At 38.2% G+C, this 21830-nt stretch overlaps 3 protein-coding genes across 3 annotated transcripts in view; 2 read left to right on the forward strand and 1 right to left on the reverse strand.

Moving 5' to 3' along the window:
• Positions 1–20820, reverse strand: part of CCDC146 (coiled-coil domain containing 146) — a 70404-nt gene extending 49584 nt beyond the window's left edge. The window contains exons 1-2 of the mRNA XM_042815810.1: positions 20721–20820; positions 14740–14906 (exon numbers count right to left, since the gene is read on the reverse strand). Of these exons, the coding sequence (XP_042671744.1) occupies positions 14740–14906; positions 20721–20820 (267 nt within the window). The remainder of the gene's footprint in view (positions 1–14739; positions 14907–20720) is intronic.
• Positions 891–7375, forward strand: FGL2 (fibrinogen like 2). Its single transcript, XM_042816236.1, has 2 exons — positions 891–1595; positions 4402–7375. Exons 1-2 carry the CDS (start codon positions 983–985, stop codon positions 5106–5108), a joined length of 1320 nt encoding a protein of 439 aa, XP_042672170.1. The 5' UTR covers positions 891–982; the 3' UTR covers positions 5109–7375.
• Positions 20821–21024: 204 nt separating the features above from the next.
• FAM185A (family with sequence similarity 185 member A) overlaps positions 21025–21830 on the forward strand; it is a 40817-nt gene continuing 40011 nt past the window's right edge. Inside the window, exon 1 of the mRNA XM_042815781.1 lies at positions 21025–21391. Within this exon, the coding sequence (XP_042671715.1) occupies positions 21025–21391 (367 nt within the window). The remainder of the gene's footprint in view (positions 21392–21830) is intronic.

Here is a 21830-nt window from a genome sequence, read left to right on the forward strand (position 1 = left end):
AAGTACATGGATAACTCCTAAAGCTGATACAAGGCGCAATAAAAGAGAGAGAAAAAAAAGCAGGAATACAGAAAAGAATCCTCCAGATCTACAGGCCCATATGAACTCCTTCCTCTGCAATCAGCCTGGCTTTAGAGTTTGGGGTATCATTCAGATCACCAGGTTTTGCTTTGGGTTTTCTGGATATCTAAGCCAAAACTTAGGATCCCGGGGAGGTGCTGTGGCTTAAAATTCTCTTGCTTTTGCATAGAAATGTTCAATAAGCAGTTCTCAGAATCAGATAACAATGAATTTTAACTCTGAGGCCCCATACAAATAATGAATATTCCAGATATTCTAGGCAATGCTAGGCAGAACTGGAAAAAAGAGCTTCTTGTCCTCTTTTCATAGTGACTCTGTTTTGAAAAATACTTGGAACCAAAACTATACGTGTTTCAACATGCTGTGGAACTTAATTTTCTTGAATAACAAATTTTAAGAAGTTTAGGAAGAAGGGGGTTCAGTGTAAGTGAAACTATTGTTGTAATAAGGCTCAAACTAGAAAAGAGGTTGATTCTCACCTTCTCCACCTGCTGTGGTAGAACTAGAGTCTGGTTTTCAAAAACAGTTTTAGAAACTCAAATATTAAGAAGCAGATGTTAAAAGAATATTATAACATAGCTAATAATCCCACAAAACAAAACAAACAAACAAACAAACAAATCTGTGTACGAGAAGTTACACTGCACAAATGATCAGCACACATGCATTTCATCATTTTGCCTACATGCACAAGTTCTGAGTCAGAAGTAATCACTGAAACATGCTAGTTTTGCCAAGCACTACCTACTTTGCTCTGCTATTAATATCGCTTGTGATGCAAGAACTCCCACCCATTTCTGAGAACAGTGCAGGCAGTCTGATAACTCACAGGCTTCAAGCTGCCCATATAAAGTTGTTCCACTTTTGCATACTTCCTCATACTGCGAGTTTCTCTGCAAAGATGAAGCAGCTTGTTTACTTAGTCTTGCTTAAGACAGCTCTCCTGGCTTTAACAAATGTGTTTGCAGTTATTTTAGAAGAAGAAAAGGATGCTAAGGAAGAAAAAACTACCAGTACTTGCCCTATAAAACTCAAAACTAATGGGAATTGTGATGAAGGAGAGGACTGTCCGTATCAGATAAATCTGCCGCCAATGACCATCCAGCTACCCAAACAATTCAGACTGATTGAGAAGACTCTCAAGGAAGTACAGACCCTTAAAGAAGCAGTAAACAAGCTGAAGAAGTGTTGCCAAGACTGCAAGCTGCAGGCAGATGACAACCAAGAAAGAGACGGAAGTAATGAATTCCTTCCACCTAATGCAGAAACTCCAGCAGAAATCCAAGATAACAGAGTAAAGGAACTGCAAAGCAAAGTGAACAGAATGGCAACCAGTCTAAAAAATGCAAAGAACCAGATTCAGACACTGCAGGGCCGTTTAGAGAAGATGAGCCTTGTGAATATGAACAATGTAGAACATTATGTAGACAGCAAAGTTGCTAATTTGACGTTTGTTGTGAACAGTCTTGATAACAAGTGCTCTTCTCAATGTCCAGCAATGCAGCCAAGCCCTGGTACGTAACCTGTTTGTTCTTACTGCCTGCGACATAAGCTTTCTGTGCATTTTACAAATACTAGGTAAAGAAATTAAATATATTAGTCAAGTATCTGTGCTTCTAACTTTACAACATAAGTATTTGCCCATTTACAGTTTGTTTATATTCCTGTGCAACTTTCCACCTGCCAGTAGAGGGTTATTGAGAGTTGCAGGTGTTCAGTTCCTGCTGTGGCTGTTCCTTATTACAGAACCTAAATCACAACATTTTAAAGGACATTTTTTCCCCCATTCTAATAAGCAATCGTGAAAAATGAAGGCATTCGTTTACACCATTCATGAAGGATATCAAATATCAGTGAACTACCTGTATTTTCTCTTTGGCTGTCAGGGGCAAATTTCCTCCTTAGGTATGCCTGACAGTATTGCATGTTTTTTTCAATGTGAAACTGCAGCTATTCTGAAATAGTCCACAAGTCCATTATTAAATATCAAGTGGATCTAGTAAAATGTTTAGTTCTTAAGAGATGGATAATTAAGTTTTCTAACGGCACAGCAAATATCAGAAAGGCTTCACCAAGAAAGCTTATTAACTATACTTTTTAAGTGGGTAATATATATACCCCCATTTGAATGCGTAACCTTTAGTAAGACTCCAATATTTAAGTAATATAAAATAGAAAACATGAAGTGTTAACACTGACAAATGCTTTTTCTTTCACTTCTTGCCTGTTCTAATTAAAATAAAGAATAGTATTTCTTCCTGGTGTTCACCATTCATAAAGTATGACCAAAATATTTTTTGCAAATTCAGGTAGTTTTTCTATAACATATAAGAACTTTTGCAAACAAGAAATATCCACAATATTATAACTGTATTCTAGCACCTAGATATCATACATGTGAAGACAGGGGTCTCTACAGGCAAAATAGAGAAATAACAGAATGCACTTCAGTTTTTAAACCCCTGTGGTTTAGCATTCTCACTTCAAAATGAAACTGTTCTTCTGTCTACCCATAAAAAACTGAACAACTGAAAACTGGTACAGTGTGTGTACAGTAGAAATTCCCAAAAGAGCAAAAAGAGCAAATGAATAATAACAAAGGTAATTGTAGTAAATTAATTGTAATTAGTATTAAAAAAAAAAATAGTATTAAAAAAAAATGTAGTAAATTGTAGGTAATTGTAGTAATAAAAAAGGTAATTTGACTGTATCAACAATCAGCTTCAAACAGATACAAATCAGTATAAATTAATTACTGCAATTCAGATATAAAGCATTCACAGAAAGAATGAGTGGTATCTAGTCTGCTGATAATAGGCAATGAATCACATTCAGGCACAGTAACTCTTGATGGGCTAAATTCATTTTAGATGTTTCTCTTTCTTAGTGAGCTGTTGGGTACTATTCACAGCACAGCAATCAATCATGTAGATGTTCCTTTAATTCTACAGCAACTGATGTTATAGATAGAAAACTAGCTACAACTTTTTCCCATATAAATTTTTTTTCCTACCTCTTCTGAAAATTGCAACAAAGCTTTATTTAAATAGGAGTTGAATTGGATTATAAAGTGCATTTCAGCTGAAATGAATGCTCCCTGTCAGTATCTGCTCGGAAACTTAGTACAGTAAAGACCTTACACAAGTGAAATAAATGAGAATCAGTGTCTAAATGGTTTTGACTCAGAACTGACAGATGGAAAGATCTCTATCATTTCTTTAGGAACAATGAATTATAGTACAATGCATTCTGAATACTATTGAACACAATGTCATTACTAAGTAGATCAAAAAAGGATTTTTACTCTGCAGGAAGCATCTGGGGGTGTTTTTCTTCTGAACAAAACGTACCATTGAGAAGGGGAAAAACTGTGTTAATGGCAGATGCCAAACCTTTTTCCTTACTTTAAGGCCAGTAGTGCCCCATACACAGGAAAGCACTTACCTTTTCTAGCTTCATCTTTCTAGGAATTTGTAGTATTACTACAATAGATGAGATAATTCTATAATATTTCTCCTGCTTCCTTAATTATTGTAATATTAACACATGTAAGATTCCTAATGGTGCAATGTTCTGAATTAAACTGTGGCTATTGAAAAACAGCCTGCTTAAAGTTATTCCCATATGAACAAAGATTTTCTCTGACACACTGCCAGATAAAGATTTGAATTATAGACACAGAGTGATGCTGTACAGTGAAATATTACAAAAAAAAAAAAAAAAAAAAAAAAGGAGCAAGATTTAGAAACATGTACTGAAGAAACTAATATGAATTTATTAGAGATGATGAAAGGATGAGGAAAAGGGTAGAGAAAAGGAGAAAAATGGAACCCAACAGCCAGTTTTGAGTTAAAAACAAACAACATCATTTAAATGGTTTCTGGTAGTCATTTGATGCAGAGATCCTAGCTGATATCTATTACAGAATAAACTTGATGGAGAAAAAGTTTGTTCCTAGAACTGAAACTGCAGCAACACTATTTCCTATCTAGAAGTCTTTCCAATCCAAAAGACTGAACATATGCTTATACCTCTTGCAAACAGATTTATTGGTCTCCACTCATTAGATGTACTAAAAGTAGATCCAAGTCAAAAATCATGGCAATGTAACAACTTTAGTTAATGTTTGACTTTTCTTATTTAACCACAGCTGTGGAAATTATGAACTTGGTAAGAAAAAGAGCCTATATAAAGAACAGATAACAATAGAGTCTGCACAGCATTTAATATGTTCTGTAGGCCGCATCAGTCTGGATAAAATTTTTGCTTGTTTTTAAATTGATGCTGTGTTTAAACTTACAATCTCTGTTTTTCCACCAGTTATACAAGTAATGCAGAGAGACTGTGCAGATCATTATGCAGCAGGCAATAGGAGCAGTGGTATCTACCCTATTACCCCTGACCCCAGAAACAGTACCTTCCAAGTCTACTGTGACATGGAAACACAGGGAGGTGGCTGGACGGTGCTGCAGCGGCGTCAGGATGGTAGCACTAATTTCAACAGAACGTGGAATGACTACAAACATGGCTTTGGAAACCTCAGCAGGGAGTTTTGGCTGGGGAATGACAAAATTCACCTCCTGACAAAAAGCCAGGAAATGCAGCTGAGAATTGACCTTGAAGATTTCAATGGTATCAAGGAGTATGCCAAATACCAACATTTCTACGTGGCCAACGAGTACCTGAAGTATCGTCTCAGCGTTCATGGCTATAGCGGCACAGCAGGAGATGCTCTCCACTACAGCAGGCATTACAACCACGATCAGAAGTTCTTCACAACTCCTGACAAGGACAATGACAGGTATGCATCAGGGAACTGTGGTGCATTCTACAGCTCTGGCTGGTGGTTCGATGCATGCTTGTCAGCCAACCTCAATGGCAAGTACTACCACAAGAAATACAAAGGTGTTCGCAATGGAATTTTCTGGGGCACGTGGCATGGTATTTCTGATGATACTCCCAGTGGATACAAGCAGTCCTTAAAATCAGTAAAAATAATGATCAGACCCAAAAGTTTTGCACCATAATTTTAAACCTTTTCTTAACAAATTTGCATTGGATTGCACTCAAGATCATACTTATTCAGTATTATATTCAGAATTCAAATATTCAGTTGTATTTGTCATAACATAGTTCTAAACAAAGTAACATATTTCCACATGCATTTCTAGAGATGGTGTTTCCCGTATAACATATGGAAGACAACAATTGTTGCTAAAACTTAGCATAGGTTAAGTTGTGGTATTATAACCTAAGTATTCTAAACATTGCTTTTGGTGCCTTTACTGTATGTGATACATCTTCTACAAATTTTGTCTGAATGAACACCTGCATTTTTACCTGGATATAACTCAGAGGTACTCTGATAACACCCTAATTTGTTAAATGCTTAGTATGAAACATTATAACTTGCATACTGCCCAACACTTTCTACTGTCTTTCCTTCACAACCTCAAAGACGTACTATGGGAATGTCAAAATAAATTAGGAAAAGTACGATACTTTATTATATTAAAAGGAGAAGAGAATAGAGGCCGTGTGATTAGCACAAAGACACACAGAAAAAAGGTTGAGGAATACTTAGACTGTGAATATTTGTCCTAAAACATTATTCCCTTTGTCAAAAACTATTCGAACAAGCTGGTGAAAGAATTGGATAAAAGCAAGTGGAAATAACGCCTAGAGAATGTAATGAAAGACCCTTCATGCTTGTTTTCTTCTGTTTAACCTCAATATCCTTTCCATCTTATGTGGGAGAAATAAATCTCTTGTAGATGATCACAGATTTATATAGGGGAGTGGACAGGTAGGAAGAAGACACATCGAGAAGAATCCATGTGTTTGTATTAATCCCTCTGAATACACACAATAAATACACTTTGCTTTCTTTTCTGAATCTTTTAGGCGAGCCAGACATTGCAAGATGACACTTGTAGGGACTCAAGCTCTTATTTAAGTACTTCTCACTATATGTATCATTAGGTCTTAAATTATACATAAATTTTATTTTGTAACACAAGATTACACTCTCCCCATTTTCTGAGTACTGCTTGTGCAATGAAAGAATCGTGAGTAATCCACTGGCCATTAGATGCAGAAAAGAGAATATGCAGAGGGCTTTTTTCTTCTAAAACATAACAAAAGAAACAGGGCACTTTTCTGATTGCACTTTGGGAAGTGCAATTTAAAGAAACTATTATTATATCCCACATTGTAGATAGCAAGCACAAATTTGCCTTCACATACCTATTGTCTATGCTAGAAAAGACATGTCTATAATTACGGTGACTAACATTCTGAGAGGACATGCCAAATATCTTAGCATGAGGTATTTTGCTATATAGCTAATAGCAATTCTCAGATGCAGATAAACTATATAAAGACTGTATTTCTTTACTGGTAAAAGTATGGTTTTTACTGGCATAGCATTTTTTGCTAGAAGAGCCACTTGTTGGTAACAGTAAACAACAGAACTGTGCTAACAAACCTATGAGAGCACATCTGGCCTAAAACTTTACAAATCAGACTTTAATTGTTTTTAAGATAATATCCAGAACTATCATGGTTACAAGCTACGGACATGAGCAAAAGTGGCAATTGCTAAATAGCACAGTATTAATATATATATTTGAGAGAGTAAATACTTTGAAGGATATTTCAGTGTGAAGAGTAATTTGGTTTATTGTATTTCAGTTTTAAAGACTAATGGAAGATTTTACTTGTAAGATGTATAACCGGTGCTTGAAAATGTTTTGAAGTCATAGAATATTTATTTTCTGATAAAATGGATTGTCTAAAAAAACAACAAAAAAGCAATTTATGAAATATTGGATAGAAGAGCAAATATCTAATTGTGTGTGATTGTATTTAATAATTTTGCACGAAATGCACCATTTTCTCCTGTTCATCACAAGCTAACTAGCTCTGTATGATTTACAGTACCTATAAGCTTCTACTTGAAAATGTCTTTTTCCTGCTAATTTGTTGGGAGGGAAACTGTTTCTTTTTTATTGTGCTAAAAGGAAAAATTGTAAAAAAGAAATTTCATCAGGATAAACAAATATGATTAATGTCACCTACAAAACCTTGATCAACTTCTTAAAAAACAAACAAAAAAAAAAAAAAAAAAAAGGGAAAAATATAACAACAAAAAAAGAAAGCCTGCCTGGAACTGTTGTACCTGAATCTCCAGCAATGTGTATTAGTTTTACAAAGTGTAACTCCATCTATTTGTTGCAAGCTTTATTTTATAGTTTTCTTTGTTGTAAATAAAATTGTCATGCTATTAAAGCTATACTGTTGTCATAAATTTTTACGGGCACTAAGAAAAAAGTTCTCATAAACGGTTTACTGATTTTTTGTAAAAATTGAAGCAGTCAGAAAACAAAGGTCTAGGAAGATAACTACAGATGGTCTGCAAAGATATACGTGCCATGTGACAGGAGAGTTACAGAATTGCTGTCAGCAATAATTTTTAATGGATCCATTCAGCTGCCAGGTAATGCATAGGCTCTTCTTGAGGCTATACATATTTTGCAAGAGAAAAAACCAATTGCCTACTCAAGTGTTTATACAACATGTATCTTTGTCATGAAACAGGAGACAGAAACTCATCTGCTTTTTTAATTATGCACATTTCAGAAAACATTCAAGTTTCAGGAAAGTGTGAAGATAGATATAATACCCAAAATTTAAGCATACAATTTTATATACAAATCAGAGCACTGGTCTCTGAGACTTTATAAATAAAAACATGTATTTTAATGTACAGAAAGCATCTATGTAACAAAGATTATCACAAGAAAACCTTGCGGCTTTGATCTTGCTAATACTTAAAATGTGAGTATTAGTAAAGAAGATTAGTAACAGCGGGTTTGCTAGCAAAATTCATATGAGTTCCACTCCCCCCCCCAAAAAAAAACATAAATCCATCTGTTAATCGTGTAATTGTATAATTAATAAAGCAGGCTGTAATATCTTTGTTTTCTGTGCAACGTTTAAACAACAACAACAACAGCAACAACAACAAACAACAGAGAAGAACTGAAAAGAATCAATCGTCATAGAATCCTAGAATGGTTTGGGTTGGAAGGGACCTTAAAGATCCTCAAGTTCCAAGTCCCTGCCAAGGCAGGATTGCCAGCCTGTAGATCAAGCACTTGACCAGGCTGCCCAGGTCCCCAGACAGGCTGGCCTTAAACTCCTCCAGGGACACAGCATCCACAGACTTTCTGGGCAAACTGTTCCAGCACCTCACAGCTTCCTCAGTTAAAAACTTCCCCCCAAAATCTACTCTAAATCTCCTGTCCTTTAGCTTAATACCTTGTCCTAGCACTATCTAGCCATGTAAAAACCACGTTTTCCTTGTGTTTATAAACTTCTTTTAAACACTAGAAGGCTGCAATGAGGTCTCCCTGCAATTGTCTCTTTTCCAGGCTGAACAACCCCAATTCCTTCAGTCTAACTTCATAGGAGAAATGCTTCAGCCCTTGTACAAGCCTCATGGCCCTCTTCTGAACCCTGTCCAAAAGCTTCTCCTACTCTTGAGCTGAGGGCTCCAGACCTGGACACAGTACTCCAGATGGGGCCTCACGAGAGCGGAGTAGAGATGGACAATCACCTCCCTGTCCCTGCTGACCATCCCTCTTGTGATGGAGCCCAGGGTACCACTGGCCTTCTGAGCTGCAGGAGCACACTGATGGCTCCTGTTCAGTTTTTCATCAACCAGAACCCCTAGATTCTTCTCAGGGCTACTCTCAAGGAGTTCTTCTCACAGCTTGTATACATATCTGGGATTATCTTGACTCAAGTGCAAAACCTCATCTGAAGAGCTGAAGATCTGAAATGATTGTTTTTTAAATATTTTTTTCTGTCCTTTTAATGCAAATATATTCTCTTAGTTGTGTTTTTGGGGAAACACTGCAGTCAGCTGATATTTCTGTAAGATTTAAGAGCAACTTATAGTTTGACACTTCAGTGGAAAATAAATTTGCAGCTGTACAATTATTTATGAAGGAAATTCAGATGGTTCTCAAACACATACCTAGAACCCATGTTTGTGACCTAAAGCAAGATCAGTTTTAAAAGTGCCGAATTAACTTAATTTCTATGTCATGCAAGTCATAAAAAAAAAAACCAAAAAACCAAAAAAACCCACCAGCAATAAAAGAAAAAAAACCAGCAAAGGTGTTAAAGTTTTCACAGAGATTGAAGAGAAGAAATACAATCTGACCTACGGGGAAAAATATATATATATATATATATGTATATATATATATTTTTTTAAAAAAAATATATATATATATATAAATCTACTCTTACAAATACGTTTTGTCCTCTTTTTTTTTCCCAAGAGATAAAATAAAAGCAATATGGTATACATGGGCCTGAAAACGCTGACATATGTTTAAGAGAAAAATTCCATTCACAGTCCCTGATAAATGCAAACACTCCACCTGCTAAGCAGCTAGGCTGCATTCACAGCATTCATGAAACTGCTATGGAGTTATAATATTTCTGTTGGAAGTGAATTTGGCCATCAGCCTCAGTGTTAACCAGAAACAGAAAATGTTTTAAGATGATGTGTCACATCCAACGCTCAAACAAGTCATGAGATTAGGATGTGAATCAGTTATTTTTGAAGTCCTTGTTTACTATTTCTGATCTCAGTATTACCTAATTATGTCCACACAATTAAGACAAATTGTCAGTCTGGTGGTATGCCTCTACCCAAACAGTATGCCAGCATTCAGAATTACACAACAGAAAATTGTATGTATGTTTTAAGTGCTGATTTCTAAGAATTATACAGAACTTATGACTTTTACAGAGAAATAGGATACACCCTGAGAAACAGAAATTCCCATCCGTCTGTTTGGACAGAGCATAAAAATCCCTGTGCATACCTCTGCAGTTTACCCAAAAGATAATTAATTCTTCTTAACACAGATCTTAAAGGCTCTGCTCACTTATGAGTATTTGGATACATAGATTTTTTTTAATTAGAAAACTAGAAATCAACGTGTTAACATTGTAAGTAACCAGATCTATAAACGTGATGACTCTCCATGGCTGGACACATAACTGAAGTGAGCATTGCTCTGGCTTCCTCGCAACACAGCTGTGTTGACATCAATAGTCTAAGCCAACGCCAGACAGATTTTAGCACAAGGGTGCCCTAGTTTGGGATATCTGGTCTGATATGCATATTTAGAGTAAGAACAGGGGCAGAGGGAGATAGCTTTGGAACAAAAGACAATAATGAACTTGTCTTTTTAAGTCTCAAGAGTGTCAGAAATTTCAGTGGAAAGGTGAAAGAGCAAGAGGAGAATACAGTTACCGATTATTCTTTCCTTCAGCCTTACTGCCTTCAGGAGCTATTTCCTCTGTGTGGCACAAGATCTGCACTTGATAGCAAAAAATAACAACACATTGACAAGGGTGCTCACTTTCAAACATGCTGTTGATAATCAACAGAAATACTACTTGCTTTGTGATAACCTCATTATATTCAACAGCCTCCTGGGTTTATTTATACTCAATTTCAACTGACAAAAATAATCTCTCTATAGAGAGAGCGTACTATATTGAGTCTGTTCTTGCTTGTGTTGGTTAAAGGCATCTGTAAATTCAATCCACTCCTTTACAGCTTCTAATAGGTATTACCTATTACAATTAGAGCAATCAGTTTTCCCATCACAGTCACTAATCAGGGTTTAACATTCACTATGCAGAACACTGCTTACCAGCTGAAAACTTACAGCCACATTATCATCCCTAACTGACTTTCCAAGTGACCATATCAACAAAGTAAAAAATGTTTGCTTAATTAACAGTTAGATTCCTGTGGGTGGAGGTGGAGACAACATCTGTCCTCCCTGTCTGCGCCAACAGATTTATATAGCTCTTTTGCTGTGCCAGAAGCCCTTGAAGCACGTAACGTGGAATACGCCAGGATCGGCTTAAGTTATAAAGTGTTGTTTGCATTCAATGGTTGTGTTAAGATTTTTATATATGTATAGCATATACACGTTTGAGGAAACCTCAAACAAATTAGCCACTGCTGTGGTTACAGAAATATACTTCTGAAGTCTATTTTAGTCTACCAAGCTAGCTTTTATAGGAAAAGTTCCATTTAAAGTTATACCAATGTTTTTTATCTAAAAATAAAGTTGTTTACATCTGCCTTTTAACCTGAGTTAAGAATGAACTAAAGTTAGATGCTCTATTTTATAGAGTGGCATTGTCAGATGTTAGAATATTATAAAAAAAAATGTAAAATATTAGATCTTAGTTTTCATGTTTGAAAGCTGTAGCTGAAGTTCAAATAACAGATGAAAAAGAAGCATACTCAAGCATTGAACGTATGCATCCTTCTGTGACTTCAAAGCTCTTCCAGCTAACAGACCCATATGAATTAGCCTCACACCAGCAGCAGTGAAACTTGTTTGAGAATTCTCTGTCACTACATTATTCCGTCTTTTGTAAGCACAGAGACTTTGCTCTATGTTTCCAGTAGAACCAGGAATCTGGTTAACAGATATTAATGGTTTTAATAACAGCTCTTCTTTTTTGGCAGTTAGGGGTAACTGACTGCTCAGCTCCATAACCTCAGAAAGAGTTCAAAGATACAAAATAGGGATGAAAAATATTTGCTAGTCACTAATAGAGTATTGTGGAAGGCTCTTTCTCCTTCCTGGTGGATAGTGGCAATAGGATGCTTGGACACTGGCAAAAAGTAAAGCCACATGATAATGACAATTTCCATTAAAAAAAGCAGTGCAAATGGAAGATACGGTGCTGCCTGCAAATATGGTGCAAAATACATTTTATCATTCTACAATACAGAGTACACCAGTCTGCATCAGACCAACCAGAGAAATCTCCCAAAGGAGTTTGTTCTTCTGCAGGTTCAGATTCAGCACATAAATGGACTGTGTTCATCAGCAGAAAGGGATTACTGTGGTAACTTCCAAATAAGGTACTGATTCACTGCCTCCGGTAAATAATAAAGTTATTTTTATTCAGAAGCATTTTACAGAATGAATAACTCTCTTGTAATGTCTTCTACAAAGATATGCATGATAAATATTGTAGAATACTTCTTCTACAATTGTTTAAAAAAATCGATGTATGCCTTTGAGAGAGCTAAAAAGTATCTTTCTAAGCCAAGAGCACACCAGCAAATGGAAGAGAAAGCACAACGTAGAAAAGCTTAGAGACATTACTCTTGAACGTAACCCAACAAGAACTGCTGACAAGTGAAGAAGGCCCCAAGCTGGGGGAAGTTACCCTCTCGCCATTTCTTCATCCTTTATCTTTTTTTTTTTTTTTTTTTCCCCCAGAAAAACAGGATTTCCATAGAATCATGGAATCACCAAGGTTGGAAAAGACCTCTAAGATCATCCAGTCCAACCATCCACCTATCACCAGTATTTCCCACTAACCCATGGCCCTCAGTACAACATCTAAACTTTTCTTGAACACCTGCAGGGACAGCGACTCCACCACCTCCCTGGGCATCTGTGTCACTGCCTGTCCACTCTTTAGAAGTAGGATTTCCTAATGTCCAATCTGAATCTCCCCTGGCACAACTTGAAGCCATTCTCTCTCATTCTTTTGCTAGTTACATGGGAGAAGAGGCTGACCCCCACCTCAGCACAACTTCCTTTCAGGTAGTCTATATGTATTTATAAATAAACAGCATTAACTAGACAGAATAAAAAGATACTAGTCCCTCAAACTAATTTCTTCTTCTTGAAAGAACCTGAAGAATACTGAGTTTTGGACAGTCATTTCAATAAGAAAGATGAAACAACATATTTTGTAAGCAGATCATCAATTTTATCAAATCTTTGTAATTTTATAAAGATATATAGTAGCTGGAAAATTGTTCCTAGAATGTAGCTGTCAATTATTCACTATCAAATTGAAAAGATGTATAGAGTAGAGCTCTTTTTTATATGCAGGATTTAATCTTAATTGGGTTAAAAAAACAAACAAACAAAAAAAAGGCCTAAGTATCTGAAAAGGATTTGGAAATTATAATAGGTTACAAACTGAATACCAGCAGCATCATTATGACAACAGACACACAAACATTTATTAATTTATGTTCTTATTAAAGGAGTCTGGATCAAGTGGAAGAAAAGAAAATAATTAGTGGGAAATAATGCTGCTACAGCACAGGGAAGAGCCAAAATTATGAGGAGAGAAATTATGAGAGTAGGAGGAAGCAATTTGTTTGTAATTTATTTCCATTGCCTCTGCTCTCTTCATTTTGAGCATTTATACCAGTTTTGTGTCATGCTTGGTAGATTTTTCACTGCAAATGGCAATTTCAGTATCTCCTGTGTTGTTATAGCAGTGAAAGTAATGTAACAATGATGACACAAGGATAAAGAGAGTTGCAGGTAGAGGTGAAATATATAATTGTAACATCTGTTGGAAAAGAAAGCAATTTGAAAGCAAAGAAAGAAAGACTAGCTTCAGACTAGCATTTTGATGAAGCTAGTTACTAGTAGAATATTTATTTTATAAATTTGTTAATATATCTTAAAATTGAGATAATGGACATGACAAAATTCAATATATTTGCATTGCTTTTAAGAATACAGTTGCATATACCTAGTCCATTATGCACAAAATTCAAAATTGACTAGCAAAGTGTATAGAATCTTTATGTAGCATTTATCCAAGTGGTGTATTTGTTACATACTGTAGGTACCAGAATGTGTAGTTTTCCCTTACACTTATTCACATCATACAGATTTATTTATTTCTAAAAGTATATACTAGAAGAGAACAGGATTATGAGTTAAGATACATGAGACAGGAGAATCAATTAGAAGTGTTAGAGCAAAAGTTGTTATTTCAAGGACATAACAGCAAAGGCTAAAAGAAGTGGAAAATTCATTTTTTGAATGCGTGACAGTCCTGTAACCAACAGCAGTGGAAGTACTGAGTTATATTTGATGTCATCTTGGTGATAAATAAAAACGCTCGATGAAAAGAAGCAAGTCAAGATGGACTGAGGGGCTTTTGTTCAAACCTCTAGCCAGCTTTTAATAATTTTCCCAACTCTACATGACTGAACACTGTTACTATGTGTTATTAAAAATGAAGGAGAAAGTTCTGCAAGCTTGATTTTTTGAAATTTCTGCTATTTTCACAAGAAATACATGACTGGTTTGGTTGGAAGGTTTACTGCCAGAAGGACTATATTTGTTCTCAAATAAATCTTAATATCAAAAGATGTTCCTTCTGATAAGTATTTACTGCTACAAAGGTATAAATGACTAGCTAGTAATTCAGAGAAAATATGATACAAAATAGTTTGTGTGGAAAAATTTTGAAATATTCCAAGATTTAATCTAGTATCAATGCAACAACCTTTGTGGTGATCTATTAAAGCAACACTCCCTGAAAGGAGCAGCATGGGTATCCGTTAGGCACACCATCTCCAGCAAGAAGTATATGCTTGGTCCTTCTTCATAAAACATTCTTATGCCTTAGAACAAAAATTAGAAAAGATAGGAAAGCTACAGATAGCCTATGGTAATGTGCTTCAACTATGTACAAAAAATATATACATTTTCACTTATTTGATTTCGACATAATACGCACTGCTGTAGCTAAGAAAACTAGAGTACATGATACCTCATCTAAACACTGAAACGCAGGACTTGATGTTACATCAGTGGATCCTTCATCTCGGGTATATACTGTTGGAGCTAAAGCACAGATAGGTTGCTCCTTTTCGACTTCCAATTCTTTTTCATCGGAACTGGAACTTTCATCACCAGCTTGACTCATTCTCTGGAAATCTAGGAATAAAAATACCAAAATTTGGTTAATTAGGTCCTGGGATACAAGTGACCACGAAAGATAAATATGTAGTGTAGAGAACACAATGTCTACATGCGAGACTCACACATTAAAACCAGAATGATAGCAATTTGGGATTCTCTGTAAGTTCATGAAAGAGAGGAGACAGCACTACCCCTCTAGCATTGTTTGAGTATTTTAAAAATCCTCAAACAGTTGGCTAAGCTCTCCTTATATAAGCATTTGACAGTGTGTAAAACAATACTTCTTAAAGGACAGTCATTGAACAATAGCTCTAATTTGGAAAACGCTTCAGGAGTCTTCTCTGCATATCAGGGCTTACTTCAAAACTAAATCAAGTTCTTTACGGCTTTCTTTATCTGAGTTTTGAAAATCTGTTAAATTGGAGACTTCAGTTTCTGCATTATAAAGAAAACCCCAAGGTAGAATTATTGCAGGTTTCCTGTTGTCTCCATAGTACTATACAAAGAACTCGTCTCCCCTCATCTCCAGCCACACGTGCCACTCTTTGCAGCATCTCCTGATCTTGTGGGGTACCAACACACAGAACAGGAGCCCCTTTGCAGAACATAGAGTTCTTGAGGAAAAGACGTGGTCTGACATGTGTGGGTAATATCATTATTCATGTTCATAAGTCATTGCATGGTCATAATGAACAAAAAAAAGAAAGAAAAAGACAAAACAAAACATCAAAGCCATACAAAATGCAAAAATGTGGTATAATATCTGAGAACAAGAGGCAGATGTATAATGAAATCTGGCACACAGAAGTCTTGCTGTGCCATAGCAAGACAGGAGAGACAGAGCTTGTTTGTAGAGCAAAATACAGAGGGCAGGGGAGACAGAATATGTATGGAGGAAATCAAGCATTTCTTCACAAGTTCTCTATAGTTGGCCTTAGATGCAGTGGACAGACAAATCACAATTTGGTATTTCAGTTCAAAATGTGGGAAGAAAGGTTGATTATGACTGCAAGTGTTCACCCGACTCTGACAGTTCTAAGGTAACTATTATGTAAAGCAACACTTGCAGAGAACATTATTTTCTGCTGCAGTAATGATAGAACAGGATCCTGACAGATGATAAAATGCTGAACTCACATTAAATTATCTAGTCTTGTCAATATTCTCCTTTAAGAAAATCCTTTTTGTTATAAATAAAAAATCCACAATAAAAATGAGGGAATTTTTTTGTGAGTATTTTAATAGTATGCATCATGTTTCTCCTGATGAAAGAACAGGAGTTTTGCATTCCAAAGTCAGAAAACAGACAGCAGAACGTGATTTCTTTTTACAGCTGTGATGAGAAAATGATATAAAAATGTTTTGTTTAGCATAGCCACTTCTTGAAAAATTACTTGTCTATAAAGGTGGACCACAAATTGTCTATAAACTACACTTTATTCAGCGCTGTTTAGAATTCCTTCAAGAACAGTTTGACTTTTAGAGAGATTTCAGCAGTTGTATTTGCTTATGGAAAAAAAAAGAAAAAGCAATTTCATGGTCACTCCTGAAGGAGTCAAAACATTGTGAAACAGCTGTAAACATCACCAAGGCCAAGAAATAATTCTGAAGCACTGTACATATACACAATTATAAAATGAGATTTGCTTCTCATCTACAAAATTGCTGAATATTTGAGAATACACATTTCACCTTTATGGCTGCTGTTGCTTTACTTGTGCCTCTGCACAAATTTCTGGAAGAAATGAGAAAGAGTGAAAAACGCAAGAGGAAAAAGCTCTAAGCAGAGCAATGCCAAAGACTGGGAGCTTCACCTGTGCAGACATCTTTATTTACAATTTACATGAAACAGACTTAATGTGTGTGAAAAAATATCCAGGTTAACAGCTCTTCACAGTATGACAACCCCAAAAATGTTTTCACCAGAGATTCCATTTTGCTGAGCAAAAGGACAACAAAATCTCCTGAATCTGAAATGCTTGTAATATAACGATAAGATGCAAATCATCAGACAGAGGAAAACAACTAGACAGCCTTGGCTACTGTAATAAACACTAGTCTCCATTGCTTTTCAAGAAGGAAGGGAACAGATTTGCCTTTTCAAAATATTAGCAAGCAGTACTGTAACAAAAGATACGTGAAGTTTAGCATTCTTCAACTATCCACTATATAATTACATTTAAAATCCAATTCGAGAAAATCGCATACACAGAGTTAAAAAAAACAAAGTGGAAAAATAGTATTTTTGCCATATCTGATAAACAGTTTAATTCAAATAGAAATGAAAGCTGAAATGATTTCTAAATTTCCAGAGTAGTTCAATTAACATGGATGTTCTTAAACAGAAGAACTGCAAATAACACTGAGGCCTTGAACCAGCACAAAGAATTGCTGAGGAAGAGAATTACAAGTCTGTTTTAGAATCCAGGTCATATCTTGTGAAATAGCTTCAGGACAGCAATAAAAGTCTGAATGCAGATTCCAATGATGAACTCCAGCAACCTTACAGTTCTCTCCAGCAGTCAGCAGTGTTAATACAAAAGCCAGAGAAGAGTATAGAAGGGTCATGTTTAGTTGTACTGGCTCTTTCTAAAATTGCAACTGCAAAAAGTAGTAACATTAGTGAAAGCAGTAAAATTTCATTCTGAACGTGAAGACATAAAGCTCTATGTATGAAGATGCATCAGCTTTAAGACTTACTAAGAAAGCACCAAATTTACAAAAGTCTCTGCTTGGGGCACTACATTTCATTAACGCTTTACACTTTGTCTTAATTGTGTTATCTCACAAAATAGATCCATTACAGTTAAGCCAAGTTAGTTAAATTGGTGTAGACTGACATTTAAATACTCCAAACCACTAAAGGTTTTCTTGTTTCATACAAGAGCACAAAGCTAAGGTTTAGGCAAGTTTAAAAGAATAGGTGTGAATCCACACTAAGTTGAACCAAGGCCATAGACATGGATCTCCTTCCTGAGCCAGTGGATGCTGGGTACCACTGCCTTCCTTTGCAGGAGGGGATACCTTTCTTCTCTCTCAATGCTGACCTGCTGGAGGAATGGCTTTAGGACCATTTTTCAGACAAAATCAGCTAAGGAAGCCTACTATTTTTAAGCCAATGGTATGAGATAAAATGGCTAATTTTGATGGAAGTTAGTCAAGGAGCACATTCCCATCTGTCCTGCTGGCTGAGAGGCAGCACCCAGAGCAGTGAGACAATGAACAGGACCTTAGCCAAGCTACTGGGCATGACACAGGATATTTATCCGCACCTCCATGTAGCTTAGTTTTGCATACAAATGTTAAAAAAAGAAACATGGCTCTGAGAATGAGACAACTGGCTTAGTGTTTAGTCAGAAAAAAAGTTACTCAATTCAGCTGGAACACCAGAGCAATGACACCTAGAGAAACCAAAGCTGGTCTAGCTCATCATACCTCCAGCCAGCACTGGGTGCCAGGGGGCAGACAGAAGAATCCATCAGTGGTGTTTTCCTGAACTTATGCTAAATTGTCAGCGTCTGCAAAATCTGACAGAATGGAGTTTCTCATCTTACCTCTACGTTCTTTTTGTTTGTTTTGAATCTGGCTCTTTGATGTCTCCTATTTCTTTTACTGGATGGGTCACTGAATAATCTCAACCTTTCAATGCCACTTGTTTTCCAACACAGTCTCTCTGTTTGGTAATCCCTTCTCTAGGCAGAACAACTCAACCTCCCTGCTGCTACTGATAATAAAGTCCTTCTCTGCCTTCTGCTGTCTTTGTCATCCTTCTCCAAGTCTGTTCCAGCTCTATCATATCCTCTTCAAAGAGAGGGACGAGAAAATATTGGTAATATAGGAGTACCGGGGATTTATTCAGTGGCACAGTGATTTTCTTTTCATTTCTTAACATCTTATTTCCTAATGCTTCTTTCCTATAGTTAAAGCTTACAGTCTAGTAAATAGCAGGACCTCTGTACTAACTGGGCAAAGCTTCAGCTCTAAAGGCTGTGTCTTTAAAACACAAAGCTATACCAACATTAAGCAAGAGCTGAAATTAAAATTACATAGTTACAATAGGTTATTTATTATTCCATGCAATTCAGAGTACTTTGATTAGACATGTGACTACATAGACAACTATTCTGGGGAGATGTTAACACACTGCATACTTTCAATTGCTTAACAATTCTGTTATGAATTCCATTATTTCTGTTTGTTTTCAAGTCCCTGCTGTTTAGGATGGAATCACCCTGAGCCACCCACAGGCTTCATCTGCTGGAGCCATAGTTAGATACGGATGATTTGAATGGTGAGAATTGTCACTTCCCTTTTCACTTGGTTTCCATGAGGAACTTGATTTCCTCAGAAGATTTCTTGTAGCATGACAAACAAAAAACAACCCTGAAATCTAAGCCTCTGCCCTCTCAACCCTGAGAAGAAACCGTTTCCATCACTACACACACATTGAAACACCAAGCGAAAAAAAACAAAACCAGCTCTGCCTAACCACCAAGCGCTACTCATGATTTGAAAATTCTGAGGGCTCAAGGAAAAGTGGCAGTTCGGAAACATATAGAAAAATATAAATTACCAACCACAAAAAATAATTACAATGATGCCATGCAAATATTCTACAGTGGAAATGCATGGAATTTTTAATAAGCTTAAAAACTTATGTCCTGACACTAAAATTCTTAACCCTTAGCTGAAGAAACATAAGTGAACAGCCAGCTCTAAGTGAGGCTAACCTTGTCCAAGCACCGGGTGTTAAGTCAAAAGACAGGTTCTTGTAGATAGGAACCTCAGCACGAGCTAACACCAGCAAGAATACTCCTGCAGGGAGGATTCAATATGAAATGGAATCAGTGTTACAGCCAAAATAGACGAGGGCTGCTCTGAAAGCAGAGCCTGCTAATTTCTTATGTTGGCCTATAATGTCAGAGGCAGATGTTGGTGGTATGGCAGTAAAATTTGAACCTTCCCACCAATATTCTGTCATATTTTGTTGCTGTGCAATACGTGGCAGCAAAGGGCAGTCTTGTCAGCATCTGACATGGCAGTATGTACAAAGCAAAAACTGAATTCCTCCATGTGGAAACAAGGGCACCCACTGACATTCATCGATGCTTGCTGAGCATTTATAGAGACCAACCAGTGGTGGTGAGCACGGTGAGGCGGCGGCTGCTGCCTCCCAGCAGCAATATGTGAGCGGCGCCCCACCGGGAAGGGGCGGCCAACCTGTTGCGTCTGCTGCCACCTAGCGGCAGTGCCGCACACTGCAGCTCTGTCCCGGCTTCCCTGACAACTCGTACAACTTTTTCTTTCTCCCTTTCTTCCTTTCTCCCCTTCCTTTCCTTCCCTTCCTTTCCTTTCTCTCTATCTCTCCTTTCCTTTCCCTTTCCTTTCATTTTCCCTTTCCCTCTCCTCTCCTTTCTCCTTTCCTTCTTCCTTTCTTCCTTTTTTCAAAGATAGGCAATTTCTCAAATCTTGGAAAAATTAACTCATACCCTTCCACACGTCCCAAGATACTTGTTGCTGCATTTTCCTCTCGGCAGAGCTCTATTTCTCCATACTAAACCAGCACAAGGCAGATTGGACCTTTCTATGCTTCGTTTAACGATTTTTGAGATGAAACACGGAGCAACGCCCGCACCCCCACCTCCCCATTGTAACTATCCTACACTGCAGGCACTGAATACTGAAAAAGCTTTTTTAACTGAACTCCGCGGCTCCCCACTTGCTTGCCCTCTCGGGATAACTGTTGCACGACACATTTGTAGAGAACTCAGTAAATTATCCCCGCAGGGACCGCGAATTGCTGCTGCCTACCCTACCTGCGCGGCGCACCCGCCTCGCGGCGTCCCGCTGCTACGGCAACACGGACCCGCCTCCTCCTGCTCCCTTTGCCTGCCTTCCTCTCATCCTGGCTGCCGATTGGTCTCAGCATCCTTCCCGCTGACCAATACGAGAAGAACACGGCTGCGCTGCGCCCTCCTCCCTCTCTCCTCAGCCAATGAGCACGGCGAACCGGCAGCGCCTTCCAGCCGCCGGCGAACTACGACTCCCAGTAGGCCCCGCGGCGGGCGGGGCGTTCGCCCACGGCCGCCGCCTGTTTACCGAGCGGTGCCGGACGGGCAGTGCTGCCGGCACCATGCAGGCACTGTCCCCGCGCTGGGTGCCGTTTGCACTGAGGGCGGCGGGCGGGTGGTGCCGCGGCTGCAGCGGCTCCGCCGAGCTCGGCGGCCCTAAGCCGCTGAAGGAGTGGACGCTGGTGGTCGGCCCGCGGGGGCGGCTGCGGGTGCGGCTGCCGTGTGAGGTGAGCGTGCGGCCGCTCGACCCGCAGCGCTACCCGGGCGCGGACCGCGTGTTGGTCACCGTCAGCGGCGTGGAGCGGAGCGCCCGCCGCCACCTCGAGCACGTCAGCGTGCGCTACGACGAGGCGCTGCAGCTGCTGGCCATCGCGGCCGAGGGCATGGACGGCAAGGCTGCCGTGGACGTCCGGACGCCGGGGAAGTTCGGTGCGTGACGGGGCGGTGGGGCTCCGCCGGGGCGGGGCTGTGATGCGGCGTGCTTTGGACTGCCGGTCGTGCCTGAAGGGTAACTAATGCGGGGAGCTGAGGTTCGCCATAACTCCTCGGCATACCAAAAGAAAAGTCGTTTGTTTTGTTTGGAGTGGTTATTCAAGGCTCTGTGTCATCTGCTGCCTTGCTGCAGCAGATGACGTGCTATGCCATGCTATGGGAGTGGTGAATAATCCCGTCCGATATAAGCTTCGTATGTGTCACCTGTGAGTTTCTAGGCCGCTGTGTTATGTTTTTTTTTTTTTTGGCCACCACTTCTCCAGGCTTTTATGGCAAAGATGTGCTGAACCTTTAATCTGTTTACTGTTACCTGCTTTGTCTCAGGACAGCCATACTGGTTGCTCTGATGAGTACAGCTGGCCCATTGCTTTGTCCA

This window comes from Centrocercus urophasianus, unplaced genomic scaffold (genome assembly GCF_019232065.1).
Source record: "Centrocercus urophasianus isolate 14NV4802_14NV808 unplaced genomic scaffold, USGS_Curo_1.0 seq_15, whole genome shotgun sequence".
NCBI classification, from domain to species: Eukaryota; Metazoa; Chordata; class Aves; order Galliformes; family Phasianidae; genus Centrocercus; species Centrocercus urophasianus.

Coding starts and splice junctions, on each gene's coding strand:
- FGL2 (XM_042816236.1), top strand. CDS start 983: ATGAAGCAGCTTGTTTACTTAGTCTTGCTTAAGACAGCTCTCCTGGCT. Junction 1,596..4,401: donor AGCAATGCAGCCAAGCCCTG/GTACGTAACCTG, acceptor TTTTTCCACCAG/TTATACAAGTAATGCAGAGA.